Genomic DNA, 18093 nt, shown 5'->3' with positions numbered 1-18093 from the left:
ATATACTCAGGTACTGTACATACACTTTTGTGGCACTTGAACTTTACTGGAGTATTTCCATGTTACGTTAAACTTCTACCACGTTACATTTCAGGGGCATATACTGACCTTTTATTAGCTTTTTGAGCTGTTGTTAGATACTAGTTAGTTTGCAAATTTTTTTTACCATGTTTAAATTTCAGATAGAAAACATGATCGATTAAGGAGATATGAACCTGATCCTCTAGAGATAAAATATCATTAACTATATGTAATAGTTAAAGCTACAACATTACCAGGTTACTTGTGTTAACGCTTCAGTAAAAATAATCCAATCATATATATGGTAATATTCTGATGATACTGTATTTTTAAAGATGAAGATTTTGACTTTTTAAACTTTTTTAAACTTTAAACTCAGTTTGAGCAACTGTAAACAATCTGAATATTAATTCCCCCACTGGTTATTGTGAATATTGCATAAGAAAAACTGTTACTGTAAAGTTAGATTTAGATTAGTTAGATTTTTTTTTCACCCAGATGAGTATATTAAAATTAAATTACTGTTTAATTAAATTACTGGTATAAAGAGACACGTCGATATTCAAATCTAAATTATGATTAAAATTAAGGAACCCCGTGTGGAATGAAAGTTTCGGGGAGCTATTTGGCGACGTACTTCCGGTGCACATGTAAACGCTACAGCGTGAACTAAGCGTACTGTGACTGATTGTAGCATTAATTATCTGCTTAAATTTACCATAAAAATACCGTTGAACCCGTGACACTTTGGTGTAAACATGAAGCTACTCACGCACAACATGTTGACATCTCACGTGAAGGGAGTCACGAAAGGATACCCGCTGCTCATCAAGGTAAAGTAGCAACATGGCTAACTGCTAACACCACTGACCTAAAACACCGCTTAATGCTTTGCGTTGTTTGTGTGTGTGTGCATGAGAAATGAAACAAGAGAGAAGCTCTTGTTTGCCTTGTATGGGTCGGAGTTAGTGTCAGGTCATTTTAAAGCTAAGCTAAAGATTTGCAGACAACACTCCGACACCAGATTTACAATCGTGGCTTGTGCTGTAGAGTTGAACATGTTAGAGTTGTTTGTTTGGAAGGCGAGGACCGGACGATAAATACATATGATAACAGTATAGATAATAATATTATATTGCCCTTTAAAGTGAAATGAGAAAACGTGTCTGTGACGGGCTGCAGTTTTTCCTAAACATTATTGTAATGTTTTGCAATAGAGAGACGTGTAACTCACACCTGTACACTGTGACACTGTACACCACACACCAAGTGGCAGAGGAAGTGATTTTGAACACAGCCATGTGTTGTAATAAGCTGTTATTTTGTTACCCTGAATGCTCACAGCTGTTCTCTTTGTACAGGCAACTGAAGTGAAGGTTAATGAGATTGAGTTCAACCCCCAGTTTGTCAGCCGAATGATCCCCAAACTGGAGTGGAGCGCTCTGGTCCAGGCTGCAGAGGGGGTGAGTCAGACTGCCAGAAGATATCCCATACAATAAGGGGGGAAACTGTCCTGTAGGAATCATGGTAGTATATTAGGAATTTGTGATAAGTTAGGAGCTGATTAAAAAGTTTGGGGGTTATTTTAAGTGAAATGGAAACTGTTATTCTATTTTAATTTTCCAAGGTGTGCACAATTATCCCTGTTTTTGTTTTTTTTAAAAAAATAAAATTATGACAAACACTGATTGGCAACTGTGAACATTTGAGAAAAATTAGGAAAGAAAGAAAAGGTGTTAGAAGGAATGAGGTACTTTGTTTCTTTTAATGTGAGATTGTTTGTAATGATTGGAAACACATCATGAACGGTACTGAAGAGTGCTTGTATAATTTGTATAATTGTATAAAGAATTTCCAGGTTATGGTAGAGAATATCTCACGCTATCTTCCTCCACCCAGTTATCTCCACTTAAGAATTTACAGTTGCCCAGTTTGAACACTTGTCAATATGTCTTTTCCCTCAGTTGGGTCAGCGGCAAGACCTGCCAAGTGAGCTGGTGCCAGATTATGAGAAAAACGAAGACTTCCTGAAGAAAGTGCACAGAGTACTATTAGAGGTACGTACCATTCACAGACTTTCACAGTGCACAGTCATGAGGCCACATTACTGGAGCTTCACTTAGCACTTTGGTACTACAGAGATGTCCCAGCACATCATTTTTTATATTTATCTCAGTGAAAATAAATTGCAGTTGCTCAGATGGTGGGTGCACCCCGTGTACCAAGGCTGTGTCCTCACCACAGCACAGCGGGCTGCGTTCAGGCCCCTTTGCTGTCATTCCCCACCTGTACTATCGAAGTAAACCCAAAATGACAAAAATTATCTTTAAAAAGTAAGAGAAAAGGAAAACGAAATGCAAAATTTATCACAAAAAAAAGATAATTCCCGCTTTTACATAATTCTGAAATATCCTTGTGCAAAACACTTATGTACACCTTTTGGGTAAAACCAAAACCCTCAGATGGAAAAGTTGGGATGCTGTGTAAAATATAAATAGAACAGAATGTGGTTATTTTTGACATACACTCAATTTAGAACAGTGCACAGAAAGTATATTTAATCTTTTACTTCATACCTTTAATTTTATTATTTAGACTTGGATTTGGACTTTCTGGATTTATATGTATGCAAACAGATAAGATTCAAGATGTTGATCGTGGTCTGGGTACCTTAGATACTCATTCCCTGCTTTCATTAAAAATAAGTTTATTGTTTGGAACTTGTAGAGGAATGAGGGAAAATGAAACACAGACTGCACTGCAAGTTCAAGATCATTACCCCAGAAGTAGCCTATTAAGTTACATCATTATTATTAAGCTGTGTTTGCTGAATCATAGCTTTTTTTTCATGCCCCAGTAGTTAACGTTCCAGGGTTTGGGAAACCGCTGGTCTAAAATATTGTTTGCTGAAGCATTAAAGAATTCCCTCGAATGGAACATAAGGGGTCACAGCCAAACCATCAAAACCAGCCCCAAACCAAAAGTATGGCAGCAGGGTTGTCCATATACTTTTGGCTATATAGTGTATTTTGCTCTCTGATGACATCTAGTGGTGGTCTAATACCTCTGGTCTGTTGTGTGTGTGTGTGTGTGTGTTGCAGGTGGAGGTGATGGAGGGCTGTCTGCAGTGTCCTGAATCAGGACGGGAGTTCCCGATCTCCAGAGGAATCCCCAACATGCTGCTGAACGAAGACGAGGCGTAAACGGCACCAAACACAACCTCATCCCAAACTGTCACCCACATGAGTTTTTGGGTATTCACAGAGAGAGCGAGAAGATGGGGTCTGGACTCTGGTTTCTGTTGTTGCCACGACAAAATTGCCCACACTGTTTGGTTCATTGTAGCTATGACATTTAAGCGGCCAATGATGCCAGTGGAGGAGGAAAGATCTGAATAACAGATGGAAACGTTCCTTGAGAGTAACCCCCAGTGATTTTATCTGTATTTATTTTTCTAACTGTTTGGCTCTTTTTTTTCTTTTTCAATAAAAGTGTCCTAATTTCCATGACAGCCAAAATTTGTTTTAGGTTTTTGTGGAAAAATATGGATTCAGTTATATTACAGACATGCAAAAATAATAACCCCTGAAGCACCGTGAGTGAGAGGCAGGCTCTGAACCCCATCTTGCCCTCTCGCAGGGTTTAAGAAAGTGCTGAGAGCCAGATGACGTGGCAGTGGCTTGTCTATATTTGGCTTTGAGGAAAAGAGGAAAAAAAAAAAGCAGGCTGGGTAGAAGTTGTTTTTGAGGAAGTCTTTTTTTTTTTTGTTCCTTTTCCACACTTTACAGCACACACACACACACACACGGGCTTGTCTGATAAGAGAGACCCCGCAGTGTGTCTGATCTTTTTATAATTGCTGAAAGAAAGCATTCAGGTCCACATAGACAAATTAAGTGTTTCCATTCATTTTTTTTTTCCCATCCATTTCTAAGATGGTGCAGCAGCAATCGAGTTGGAACAGGAGTCTGTTTGTCAGCAGGCCATGTTATCATTTTTAGAAACCTTGCCAGGATAGACGAATTGGGGTGGGGTGGGGTGGGGTGGGGGACGACAGAGGAGGAGGAGGAGGAGGAGGAGGTGGGGGGTGGGGGTGTCCTGACCAGAAGCCTCAAGGCAGCCCGAGTCTCTTCTACCTTTCCCTTCTACTTACAGCAATTACAGGCCTGCACCCGCAACTATAATAACGGTATAATGGGATGGCAGCAGAGAAGCAATAAAAGCCACCCCTGACAGATTAACAGTCCTCTCCAAGTTCTGAGCTGTAATTAACAATGAGCCTGAAGTGCAGCAGAGAGAAAAGAAAGGGCCTGTATTGAAAGCTACAAAAGATAAAGTTAATAAGGGATGGGCTGTGGAATGATAAAGTGAAATTAGGATAAGCCTTGAGCTATTGGCATAAATGAGGCTTAAGATGAAAATTACACGGAGATCCCCGCTAAAGCTACATTTTGAAATCACTGGAAGAAAAATATTGCTTCTTATTTCTTCACCTTCTGTATATAATTTGGGTGTTTAAAGATTCAGCAAGTTGGGATAATGTACTTTTCGGTTTTCTGGCGGAGGATGATCTTGTTTGTTTGCTTAGCTTAGCACAAAGACTGGAAACAGAAACAGCTGGCCAGGCTCTCTGTGAACCAGCACCTCTAAAGCTCAGTAATTAACATGTTATATCACATTTGTTTACTTTAATCAAAGTGTCGAAACTACAAATCGCAGTTTTATGGACAGATATGTGTGCTGGACTGTTTCTTGGCCGGGACCGGTAACTTGCTGGAGTCTAAACTGGTTCCCTGGGTGCTTTGTTTACACTCTGTAGGGATCAAACAAACTAGATATAATGTGCTAACTGGTAAGATGCAGGTAGGTGGATTTTGTTGTCTTTGTTGCACAGAGCCAGGTTAGGATGTTTATGATAAGATATTTCCCAAATGTGGAGCTAAGGCTGGTGTGTCCTCAGCAGATGTTTACCTGCAGAGAGAAGATGGCAAAGTGTGTGTGTGTATGTGTGTGTGTGCGCGCGCATGCACGTGCCCGCCTGCTGCAGTGAGAGGAAGATGGCTCTTGCCTACATAATCACACACTCTCTTCACTTTGGTGGCAAACCGCCCCCCACCACCACCACCACCAACACCACCTCCTCCTCCTCCTCTCACATCCAGTCCCTCCCTCCACCTCCTTCTGTCTGGGGCTCTGTGCATTTCTCCCAGAGGATCTGCAGAATAATCACAGAGTATTCACATCATGCAGCAGGTCTCGGTGTTCCCAGCAGAGCTTTCAGCCCAGCAGACATCAAGCTGGAGCTAATTTAAACCGAGGATCAGTAATTTACTGTAGAGTTTCCTCTCTTTTTTAAAAAAGAAAAAAAAAATCACAGCACAAGGACTTCTTTCATATATTTTTCTGCGTCATGTCTTTTTATATCGTCTGACTTTTTCCGTGTTTTGATGTTTATGTGAGGGGGATTAACAGGCCCACCATGGTTTTTCCAACATAAATCAACAGTTTTTTTCTACGTTTTAGTGCAGGCTGCTTTCTGTTTACCTATAAGAGGGAATGGGAGGATCTCACTGGGTATATATTTTTTTAAAGCTATAACTAGATTTTCTGAAAGCGGGTATGGGCCAGTTCTTCGCTCAGCAGATGGGTCTTTCGAAGGTAAAACCACGGGGATCATTCTGCTTCAGATGAAATGAGCAGCTCAGGTTTTTGTTTGGATGATCTGCGACATGGGCTGAGCGCCTGCGATGACTCCTTTCTCCTGAAAGCTGTTGAATTATCCGAGGATGGGCAACGGAAAACGGAGACGGACGAAGCTCCAACTCATCGACTAGACTGTAATTAAATATCTTCACCTGTACACGCGGAAAGCGCGCACGCGTCAGCACGGGACAACAACCGAGCTTTGAGCACACCGGATTGGAATTAAAAGCGTCAGCCAAATTTCCACTCGCTAAATTTGAGGTTTCTGCAGTGGAGTTTGGTTGTGATATCGTTTGGCGTGTATGTATTTCTGGTACTGCCTCTTTTTTTCATAACAAGATTGAATTTAATAAGTTAAATGTAGACTCCAAAGATAAAATGACAATGTTTCTTTATGTGTCTGGTGTTAAAATACGCAGGCACGTGTATGGGCAGTGTTATAAAATTGCCACAGTAGAATAAATGTAAAGTCAGCAGGTGTGGTTTTCCTTTTCCACTGAGGGTGGTTTTGACCAAAATAGCCTGTTAGAACTGGATATATGATTTTTTTAAAAAAAATTTTATTCAAGTTAGGTTTCGGAGAAATTTTCAACCACTTTACGCGCACATTACTTAATGCGCGGTTTTGAGACTCCGCTTTAGTTACAGCCCACCGCAGTGACCTCAGTTGTTTCAGCTGATTTCCTTCACGGCCGTTCAGGAAGTATCTCTGTCACTCCGTCTCCTAACCGGACAATGTGGCTCCCCCGCCTCGCGCTCCTGCTGCTGCTCCTCCGGTTCTCCGGTGTGCTGCTGGTGGAGGGGATCAACACGTGCCAGTCCATCAACCTGGACAAGCAGAAGTCCCGTCGCATCGAGGCGGTCCGCGGACAGATCCTCAGTAAGCTCCGCATCCGCAGCCCGCCGGATGAAGACGAGGACCCGCCGCCCGGCACGGTGCCCCCGGAGGTCATGCTGCTCTACAACAGCACGCGGGAGCTGCTGAAGGAGCGCGCGCGACTGGCCGAGTCCGCGTGCGAGCGCGAGAGCAGCGAGGAGGACTATTACGCCAAAGAGGTGCAGAGGATTGACATGCTGCCCCCCCGCACCGACACAAGTGAGTCCACGTATGATGTATGACGTTGGTCCTCAATATAAGATTCTCCTTAGGTCCTTAGAGGCCACAGAAGAGGGACAAAGAATTTAGACAAAAATATGCAACACGGTGGTTCCCAACTTTTTACCGGCATTGAAATAGATACAGTAAATACAGTAAAACTCTTCCAGGTACCAACATGTTGTCCGAAATGAAAACTCTAAACTGAATTACCACTTGAGAATTTAATGGTATTTGCACATAAACAACAGAAATATTGCTTGCCACTGCTTATTTAAACCGGGGGTGCTGTTACAGCTTCTACAGTTCGTCATCTCCATCCACCATGAAGCACAAGTTTGGGAAAATGAGTAAAGGGTGGAGAGAGACAAGTTATCACGACCCCTTCCATCCCCCCCAGCTTCATGCTGATGATTAATGGTGTTGGATTCTACATGGTTCATACTTACATAACTGTCTAGTTGGGAGGTCATGTTGAGCACAACAATTACTCGTATTAAACATAAGACTAGACACATTTACGTACTGTGCCCAAACCTGTAATTTGGTTTTGAGACACTCATCAGCAGTAATTATGCCCGAGACAATGCATCACAGCGCTGTTTTAACCCAAAGTATAAATAAAACATTGTCGAAGCCATGAGATGTTGTTGGATCATTAGTCATCGTTTACAACTGATGTTTTTTCATCCAGATGTTGTGCAGCCAGCGGCCCCAAATCCCCACTACAGAGTGGTCCACTTTGACGTCAGCGGAGTGGACCTGACCAACAGCACCCTGGTCAAAGCTGAGTTCAGGATCTTCAGAGCTCCCAACCCACAAGCCCGGGCCTCAGAGCAAAGAGTAGAGATCTATCAGGTAGACGACAGTAAGATGTTAAGGGATAACACAACAGGACACTAGCATGACAGTTGCATTGTCATGTCTTTTCAAGCTTTTGCATCCAAATAAACCCATTTTTTCCCCCCAAGTTATGAGGGCTACGCTTGCATGCATCTTTAAACTCACTTAAGGATCCATTTTCTTCTTTTATTATGAAAAAAAGAAAAGAAAACAGATCCAGAAGTTGTTTTCCTGTCAAACTCACAGAAATACCTTCCTCACTTGTTTCCTTTCTTCAAATGCAGTATGCGTGATGGGGAATACCATCTGAAATGTTTTTCGTGTAGTTTGGGCATCAGGCCAACAAGACTGTTGTGAAACTAAATCTTCACAACAAAGTATATTTATATTTTGGCTTGAGGTAGACATTGTACACCTCACCACCTTACCATAGAAAAATGTTAGCCCCAGGAAGCATAATTTACATGCCTGATGATGGTAATTGCTTTATGCCAATTGTGTGTTATGTCAAAATGAAGTAAGATGAACCTACTGACTGTTCAGTGGAAATTACCATATTTATTATCCTGACAGGAGACAGTTTATCTTAGGGAAGCCTCATCGCTGCCTTGTCTTTCTGTGTGTGTCAGCTTCTGAAGCCAGATGAAGAGAGCACCTCCACTCAACGTTACATCGACTCCCGCACCGTTCAGCCGAAGGCGAAGGGAGCCTGGATCTCTGTGGAGGTCACCGAAACCATTAAGGACTGGGTGTCAGATCCAGGTCAGGTTCAGCACCAGCAAGTTCTTTACACTGTTTGTGAACTTCTTCATCTTCATCAGCTGATCTCAACGTATATAATTTTTTCATCCTTTCTTTCCCCCACCACTGAACAGAGAACAATCTTGGACTGAAGTTGGGCGTCCACTGTCCCTGCTGTACCTTTGTCCCCTCCACCAACAACATTGTTCCCAACAAGAGTGAGGAGCTGGAGGCTCTCTTTGCAGGTTTATTGCAGTTTCTGTTGTTGTTGTTGCAGTCTGAATATGATGATTTTTAGACTTTCCTGAGTGTTGCAGCAGGTTTTGGTAGATGCTGGTTGTTTTTGTTCAGCATACAACATTCGTTTTATTGGTGCTACATGTGAAAATAAGCTGCTGAGCTGACCGCAACACTTGAACAAACAAACATGACAGCCATTGCGCCAAAGATTTGATGAAGTTAAAAAAGTGAAGTTAAACTCAGCCTCAGTTTTATTGCAATGGCCATAGAGATGAGAAATGTGAACAGGTTCTTGGAAAGGGCATTAAAAGCACTGGAGGAAGATTTATGTGCACAGAAATAATCCTGCAGGTCACAGAATCTAATCATAAAGTAGAGACTCTTCTGTAAGGCGCCTCCAAAATGATTTATGAATCACGTACCCACTATCCTACAGGAATAATGGAGGAACTGTTCTTTCACACACTGTGAAACTATTGAACGTCAGACTGTCTGCATTGCTTCATTTATGCCTTAAATTGCAGCACTTTCCTCAGGATTTACACTCGCCTGAGCCAAGTCAGTTTTTTACCACTTGGAAAAAAACTGATACCGATGTTAGACAAGCGGTGGCTTGTTTTGAGCTCTTGTACTTTTACAACTCAGCCCACGAAGACTCAGAAAAACCACTAAATCAGACACAAACAGTCGGGCCGTCTCAGAAAAACACTTTGGAGTGTAAAAACCATAGCTGAATCAAAGGAAATTCATGAACTGAATGTGTGAATTTATGGTTATTACTTTGAATGAACCACGACGTTTTCCTGGCATCCAAACTACAAGAATTCAAGGTGAACCCTCATCACAGAGTACGTACTGTATATCTTGAGTTCAACTTATGAGCGCTGTTTCCTTCTCATATTGTTTCATTTGGATAGTTTTTAGAAGCCCAAAGAGGGAAATCTATCTAGCATTTCATGATTGGAAAAAAAGCAAAGATTAGAGAAATCTTTGAGAAAGATAAACATACTCTCTGTAAGTGAGTACATTTATCACTGTGTGATCCTTCAGGTTTATTCTGCAGCCTCTTTTGGGTCCTGATGCCCAGGTTGAGAGCCACTGTATTAACTGTTGCACCGCTTTCCGTAGGCCTGGATGATGAGAGGCTTCGCCAGATAAGAAAGCCTGGTCAGGTTAAAGGCCAGGCAGATTTCAGCACCAAGACGCCACACCTCATCCTCACCGTGTTGCCCAGTGACAGAGTGGACAACCCTGCCAAGAAGAACCGCAAGAAGAGAGCAGCCGCCACAGACACCACAACCTGCTCCCGGTAGGCCGCCAACCAGCCATCTGTGTGTGTGTGTGTGTGTGTGTGTGTGTGGTTATGTGTGACTGACTGACACCACTGACATTCTTCCAGGATTTGTAGTTTTATAATTCTGAATTCTAGTTGTGGTGGGCATTGGCTCTGAGTTTTTTCTCTCCTTACCCAAAACTCACTTTGCAGACTATTGTGTGGCAAAACTAACAATACTGACCCTGTGTTTAGACTGCAGGCCAGCAGGCGTGCAGTGTTTTATTTAGACTACCTCACGCTGCAGGGGAAAACTCTGGCAGCCTTGCATAGTCATTACCGTGTGATGGCTGCTTCTTCAGTGGAGACCTGTGGTCATTTTCCCATGACCCGACTTTGGGCCTTTGCCCTAGACTTGAAAAGCAGAACTCGAGTTGAAATATTTCTATCTGTATGTTGTGTCTCAGTGGCTCCGACCAGGGCTGCTGCCTGCGCTCACTCTACATTGACTTCAGGCGTGACCTCAACTGGAAATGGATTCACGAGCCCAAAGGTTACAAAGCCAACTTCTGTGCCGGGAACTGTCCTTACCTCTGGAGTGCCAACAACCACTATAACATGGTGAGTTGGTCTCAATACTGTACTGGTATCTGCCAAAATGTATTGGAAAGTATGAAGCATCAATAACTGGCATCCAACCTTTCTGTCCTGTAATGAGACAGTTCCTGATGTGAGTCAAAAATGTTTCATGACTGCTTGTTTTTAGTCAACAATCAACATTTAAGATGTTTTTTGCTTTTGCTTAAAGAAGGGTTGTCTGTAGATTTTTTTAAAGTTTGTTACAAGTAATGAATAAAATATTGTCTTGGTCTTATTGGCAAAACCCAAGTACTGTACTGACACTAGTATCAAAATACCCTCAGCCCAACATAGGATTGAATCCAGACGTGAATAATATGATTATATGCCTGGTTTTGTCAAAGAACCAGTAGTTCATTTTGTGACCACCTACATCTATGTGAAACACACCACCACAACAAAAATATCAGTTTTAACCACTCAGACTAATTCATTTTTAAAACGTTATAGGACGGTTAAGGAAAGACAAACGTGCTCCCTTTTTTCCAAATTCTATTTTGTTGAAATCTTCAGTTTCGTGACCTTTATTTTTTTCTTTTTGGTCAATAGTCTGAATGGAAACACTGACAGACGTCTCAGTCTGAGAGACACAGCCAGCAACAGTATGAATAGAAATCATCTGGGATCGATCAGTTATAAACAGTCGCTCCAGTCCAAACAAAAGCAACTTCTTAAATGTCAGAAAAATCTGTGTAGCTCCTCTCTCGTCTCTGGTAAAATACTCTGCTTTGGACCAAATCAACATCCTACCAGACTTCAAGGTACAGAAACTTTGAAATGCGGGTGATGCTAGCCTTTAAATGGGCTTTAAGTGCATTGTTTGTGGCTGCTAAACACTATAGTTAGCTAAGATTGGTTAACCTCTGCGTCATAAATGGGCTGTCACCTCGCAGAAGCCTGTTACAAAACATATAGCCTTACACAACAGCAGCCTGTTTGTCTCACTGCTTATGTCTTGGCCTGTAGCCACGGTGACTCTCACAGAAACTTCTGATTTGTCTTCCTCCGCAGCCTTTATTGTTATATACACTGTAAGATGAAACATGTTTCCGCTGTCAACAAATGCCACTGTGGCTTCCACACAGTTTGATCTCCTCGACTCCTGAGTTTGATGGAGTTTGGCATTTTTTTGTAGTAAATACAAAGTATTTGAAGGAGAAATAAGGTAACACATTGACAGACAGGGGTTATAGGATAAAGTGAATACACAACAATCTAAGTCCTCTTGCCAAAAGCTGGATTAGAATGATACCAATGGGATCAGCCAGCAGAGACTCTGCAAAGTGCACCTGGTCAGTAATCTAGCACGTAACCACATCTTGTAGTTATTGCACTTTATTTGTTCCGATTAAGCAAGTAAGATGTAACAAGCTAATCAGTCAACATTAAAGGTGCTTTTGTTACCTTACTGCCGAACCAGGCTAGCTGTTCCACTGTTTGCTGTCTTTATGCTAAGATACACTAACCTTTATCATACAGATGTGATCCTGGGATTGATCTTCTCATCTAACCCTGACCTGGCTACATAAGCAAATAATCCCACAGTTGTCTTCACATTTCTATTCAAATGCCGGAATTTACTGATTGGTGTAAAAATGTACGTGACATCAGCTTTTTCACTACCGAGCCCTTACATATTAAGAGCAAAGACAAAACACAAATACAGAAAGCCTCTCATATGAAGTGACCAAAAGTGCTCCAATTTTGGCAAAAAATGTGTCCATGTAGAACCTCATCTGTCATAGTAAGAAACTGAGAGAAAATCCTTCATTTCTTTTCCCTGGTCAGATCCTGCCCCTGTACAACAAGATGAACCCCGAGGCCTCTGCCTCGCCCTGCTGTGTTCCTCAGGACCTGGAGCCCCTCACTATTATGTACTTCATAGGCCGCACCCCACGTGTTGAGCAACTCTCCAACATGGTCGTCAAATCCTGCAAGTGCCGCTGAGTTCAGAGGAAGAGGTGAGCGAGGCAAAGAGGAGGACAAGGATCACAGGACCTTAACTACAAACTGGCTTCTTTCAGGGGGGGAATAAAGACGAGAGGACAGATGGATCGTTTGCTCATTAATCTTCGCCGTTTGATCACTTATAGCAGACTTTTGAGGTGTTATATTTTTATGCTTCCTGACTGAAATATCAGGATTTTGCTCCCATTCTTTACAGGCATGAAAACTTTATTTTTCTTCATTCTCTGGAACTTTTCCATTTGATATAGGACACTGTAAATATGGCAACATAGCTGTATTAAACCTGTACTTGGATATTAAAAGGGGTGTTGTGTGACTTGGCTACATTTGCTCTGCGTAAAAAGGATTCTTTTTTTATCAGGATTTTGATTCCACCGTGGTCGTATTCCTGTGGCCGTGGGCAGAGCTGCAGCTGCAACGTGTGCATGTTTGCTTTAGGTGTGAAGGTGCTGATAGGAAGGGAGGCGGTGTGGAAAGGTTTGCAGACTGAGATCTTTAAGGCGAGGGAGGCACAGAGCAGATAGAAGAGAGAGAGAGAGAGCTGTGTCCAGGCAGAGGGCCCTGCCAGCTCTCTGCGGTCCGGAGCTGAAATCTGCCCGGCGTAAACAGGATGTGAAAGATTTCCAGACACCGACCCGACCACTCACGGAACGCTAGATTTAAATGCTCCCCTCATCTCCTCTGTCTGTGTGTGTGTGTGTGTGTGTGTGTCTCTCTCTCTCTGTTGCTCGAGGTTCTGGGATTTGTGGTGGGAGGAGAGAGGGAGAGAAAAAAGAGGCTTTGAAAATGAGACGTGGGATGATAGGGCTGTATTTGGAACGTCTACAAGTTTGGAAGGTGGTATTTTGCAGTCTTAGCAAATTTGTAACTATTTGGGTCTGGCTCAAACATTCAGTAATCACACTATGATGCTCATTTTCTGAAGCTGTCGACTCATTGCTATTCCTGTGCTGTGATTATATTTCGTCATACCTATGTCTTACCATCAGTCTCGCTGATTCGCACACACACACGCACACACTGTCTCTCTCTCTACACCCAAGGATCCACATTGACCACTTTTGATAGAATGTCTAAATGCTGAAAATAAAAAACATCCCCAGGGCTCATTTTAAATATAGGCTCTCTGGTATGCCAGTGGTTTGTGTGTGTGGGTGTGTGTGTGTGTGTGTGAGTGAGAGAGACAGAGAGCAATTGGGTGTGTGTGGCTGGTGAGGTCATGTATGATAGCATTGAAATTATTCCCTGGTTTTTATTGTGAATTTTATGGTGATTGTGACAGGGGTGTTCTGTCAGTGACCCAGCTGAAAGCGAGTAATGGATTTATGTATTATATAGTTTTAGGGGGTGGGGTTATATTTTGAAAATCTGGTTGACAAAGTTTTAGGTGAATTGCGACAACATCCGGTTGTAGAAGTATTAACAAAGCCAGTGCTTTTCATGCATTTACTGAATATATAGTTGGAAGGAAATACTTGTGTCTGACTGGTTGGTACGTGATTGGGAGGAGCCACTGGCTTCAGAAGATATTTTTTCCATTCTGTATTCCCATTCACATTTTGTCTTTGATCAACGTCTTGTATGTTGCTTGACATGGAAACACAGAAGTGTCCCGAGCAAATGAGCGTAAAGCTTTACGTTAGGCTCATCGGTTTCAATTATTTCAACTTTGTTTCAGAAAAATCATGTTTTATGTGTTGTTTTAGTGCTACAATACACACACACACAAGCATCAGCCCCAGTTGTCATGTCGCTGTTAGTGTCGACCTCCGCCTCATCTCATTGCCTACACACACTCCTGTACTTACTTGTCGTTGTTTTCAGTGGTACACGTGATTTTATTTTCTCGTCATCTGAACCACAGAAAAACTGCTGTTCAGGCTTTGCAGTTGTGAGATTATTAAAGGGCCAGTTCACAACTGCAACAAACCTCTCAATTAAAACAGCAGAAATCTTGAGGCAAAAATCTCATATATCAATACAAATAAAATGAAAACTAGCTGCAAGGCTAGATGCTCCTACAGGTTCATTATGGCTTTTTGTGTGTGTGTGTGTCTGTATATTTTTGGTGAACTGGGACTTTAATGTCCTGAACTTGAATTCAGCAATGAGAGATCTGTCTGTCTTTACTGCAGAGGTTTTCATCCAAGCCATTTCTGTCATTAAAATAGCTTAAAGAGATACAAACTGTCCTCCAGCCTTCGCAGTAAAATTGTTTTTTCTAAGCCACATTGAGAATGCAGCCTCACTGTGTGTGTGTGTGTGTGTGTCAGGGTGCTAGTGCTCGAGCTGTGGTGAGGCTCCCTCCCCCTGAGTAAACTAGCCCCAGCATCTGTTAGTCTTTTCCACTTAACTACCCCTTGCTATATCCAACCTGTACTTATCCCACGGTAGAGCGCCTTGCTCTGTCTCACACTAGGTCCCACTGTCCTTCGAGAGGGGAAGTCTGCTGTGGATATCGACCCCTGTGTGCGCACAAAAACACACACACACACACCTCTCCATAACCATGTCTGTACCTTTGGCCTTGAGAGGGAGTGTGCACATAGATTTTAAGGTTGTCTAAAACACACACGTGCATACATCCAGCTTGTAAAGCCTCCAAATAGGGAAAATATGTAATGATTCATGGCTCAGGCTCTTCACACACTCACTCACCCTACCCATACTGACCAAATCTGGAAGAGAGCCTTTGATAATGGCTGTAAAATGGTTTTGAGAATGACAGAAAGCAATTGCACGTCATGGCCTGCCTCAAATATAACTCGCATTACAGGTTTGGACAAGACCATTCGTCACAGCTACATTGAAATTGTTCCTATTTATTTCTGGCAGTTAAATTAAAATACAGCTCTCGAGGGCAGCAGGACACCGTAAACACAAAATAAAAAGAGTTATACAAGCAGCAGAGTGGTAATGAGACACAGGAGTAAACAGAAGATACTGATCTGCAGCCTCAGCAGTATTGAAGCCATATTCTTCAAGTAGTCAAACTTGGAGGCCGTGGTTGTACTTGAGGCCCTATTGGGGCAGGGAGGCCAACCACTCAGAGGCCTGACTTTTCTCTTTTTAAACAGATGAGGGCGACATTTCTACATTTTCTCTTTGGATTCTTTGCAGCATGCTCAAATGGAAAGCCCTTTTTCACCCCACATTTAGCTTAACAATAAATAAAGCAATCTTGGGTTTTTTTAAGTCACCAATTTAAAAGTCTATGAAATTGTTTTCTTGCAAAATATTAATAAATGTTCATTTTAAATGTTCATATCTAAATATTAAAGTCATATCATGAATGTAACCTTCGTCTCTGTCTTCGTCTTCTTCTGCTTGTCCTGGGCTGGGTCATGGGGGCAGCAGTCTCAGCCGGGAAGACCATCTTCTCCCCGGCCCTGGGGGCTCCTCCTGGATGGACCTGCCCGAAACACATCCCCCGGGAGACGTCCAGGAGGCATCCTGGCCAGATGCCCGAACCACCTCAACTGGCTCCTCTCGATGTGGAGGAGCAGTGGCTCTACTCTGAGCCCCTCCCAGATGTCCAAGCTCATCACCCTATCTCCAAGGCTGAGCTTTCAAGGTAGGATGAGGAGCTGGACAGATACTTGATCTCCTCCACTTGGGGCAGCAACTCTCCTCCAACCCACAGTGGGCAATCCACCCTTTTCCGCCCTCAGACTTAAAGGAGCTGATCCTCATCCCAGCCGCTTCACGCTCGGGTGCAAACTCTGCCTACAAATTCTGTCCATAAAGATTATGAACTAAACCAGTGACAAAGGGCAGCGCTGGTGGAGTCGAACCCTGGGTTTGACCTACTGTGGCAATGCAAACCAAGCTCTCACTCCGACAAAATAGAGACTGGAAGGCTCGTAGCAACAGGCCATCCACTCCATATTCCTGGAGAACCCCCACACAAGATAATTCAAGGAGACGGTCATAAAGCTTTTCCAAATCCTAAAAATTAAATGTTAACTGGTTGAGCAAACTCCCCTGCTCCCTCCAGTATACTCGGGAGGCTGTAGAGTTGGTCCAGTGTTCCTCTGCCAGGGCAAAAACCGCATTGTTCCTCTTGAATCTGAGGTTCGGACGGACTCTCCTTTCCAGCACCCTGGTGTAGATGGCTTGTCAGAATTTCTTCAAGGCCAACCAAAAGTCCTTGTCAGGTGCTGGCCAGTAGAAAGCTCTGCCTCTCCCTTCACCCGAGTCGATCACTGACCTGCGACCGAGGGTCTCCTGGTGCCAAGTGCACTCATGGACACCCTTATGTTCGAACATGGTGTTAGCTATGGACAATAACAAGTCCAATAACTGAACACCACTCAGGTTCAAATCGGGTTCCTGTTGTTGCTCACGTTGAATGTCACATCCTATATTCCTGTGAGAAGAAGCAAAGATTTGTCTTTGCCCGTGGAGATCTGTTATTAGAACACTAAATGTTTAAACTGGATGTCAGGATAGGAAAGGAAAAGCAGATTTGTTCAATTTTGTTTTTGTTTGATTTGTTTGTTCAGTAAAAAAAGAAATTGATTTTTAAAAAAGAAAAAAGAAAAAAAAGCTCATGTACAAAGACAGAGTTGACTATTCACACACAAAGCAGTTTAGTTAGCCAGTTACTTGAAGGAAAAAACAGGACATTCTGCAAGTGGATGCACAGTTTAGTTCAATTTAGTACATAAACACTTTTGAAAGTTTGTAGGGCCTGATGTTCACACTTTAAGTTATGTGATTGATGTTTTCTGTGGGTTTTGTACATATTAGAATATGTGTTTTTAATTCTTAATAGAGAGTTGAGTCTTATAATCCAATGACACAGAAGAATAAAATAACCCAGAGTTAAATATTTAGATTTACATCTGGGATGTGATTGTTGTTTAGATGTTGGGTTTAAGGTTTTAGATTTGACACAGAGATTTAACACTTATTTCCGCATTTAACGCTTAGATTGTCAAAACAAATGTCTTAATTTGCTAAGTCATTATTAGCAGACATTAGGCATTTAGTGATTCTTTCCAACAGTTTAATGGGTACGAAAAGGTTTGCAGATTTCATCCAAAATCATCAACCGCTCAAAATTAACGGTCCGAAAACAGGCCGTTAATTTGAGTACATTACACATATTACAACAGAGGTCTGAAACAAGTTAGAGTTCAAAGTCACATATATGGTGTGAAACTGATGAAGAATTGAGTCATCAGCGACGCACAATTCAAATATCCTGACACTCCCCATAGTTTTTATTATATACAAATAATAATTAAACCTAAGGGAAAAACATCCTTCATTGGTCAGGAGTCAGACTCAAAATGACAACACTGCTGATGGTCGTGGTCAGCACAACAGTTAAGTGCCATATGAATATTTTTCTCCTTCCAACCCTCTGTCCACAAATGACAAAATATGTGGGAGCCTGAATATGGATTCAGTCAGTTACTTATTTTGGCCCTGGTGGAGGGCATAATGCCACGAGAGCCTCCTGTCATAGCTCGGGATTCTGAGTAAGCAGGAAATTTCTGTTTATCCCACATCCACCACATCCAGGAGCTGAGTTCATTCATGACTTTTAGAGTTCATGATC

At 42.3% G+C, this 18093-nt stretch overlaps 2 protein-coding genes across 2 annotated transcripts; both read left to right on the top strand.

Moving 5' to 3' along the window:
* Nucleotides 1-623: 623 nt before the first annotated feature.
* On the top strand, nucleotides 624-3539 carry trmt112 (tRNA methyltransferase activator subunit 11-2). Its single transcript, XM_046405450.1, has 4 exons — nucleotides 624-854; nucleotides 1383-1484; nucleotides 1986-2078; nucleotides 3123-3539. The coding sequence occupies exons 1-4, from the start codon at nucleotides 780-782 to the stop codon at nucleotides 3222-3224; spliced, it is 372 nt and encodes a 123-aa protein (XP_046261406.1). The 5' UTR covers nucleotides 624-779; the 3' UTR covers nucleotides 3225-3539.
* A 1325-nt stretch (nucleotides 3540-4864) lies between these two features.
* tgfb5 (transforming growth factor, beta 5) lies at nucleotides 4865-12853 on the top strand. The gene is made up of 8 exons (XM_046405449.1): nucleotides 4865-6024; nucleotides 6425-6820; nucleotides 7515-7678; nucleotides 8293-8425; nucleotides 8539-8649; nucleotides 9773-9953; nucleotides 10385-10538; nucleotides 12345-12853. The coding sequence occupies exons 2-8, from the start codon at nucleotides 6460-6462 to the stop codon at nucleotides 12501-12503; spliced, it is 1263 nt and encodes a 420-aa protein (XP_046261405.1). The 5' UTR covers nucleotides 4865-6024; nucleotides 6425-6459; the 3' UTR covers nucleotides 12504-12853.
* The last annotated feature ends 5240 nt before the right edge of the window (nucleotides 12854-18093 follow it).

This window comes from Scatophagus argus, chromosome 12, assembly GCF_020382885.2.
Source record: "Scatophagus argus isolate fScaArg1 chromosome 12, fScaArg1.pri, whole genome shotgun sequence".
NCBI lineage: Eukaryota > Metazoa > Chordata > Actinopteri > Scatophagidae > Scatophagus > Scatophagus argus.
This window is presented reverse-complemented; position numbering and strand designations above follow the sequence as displayed.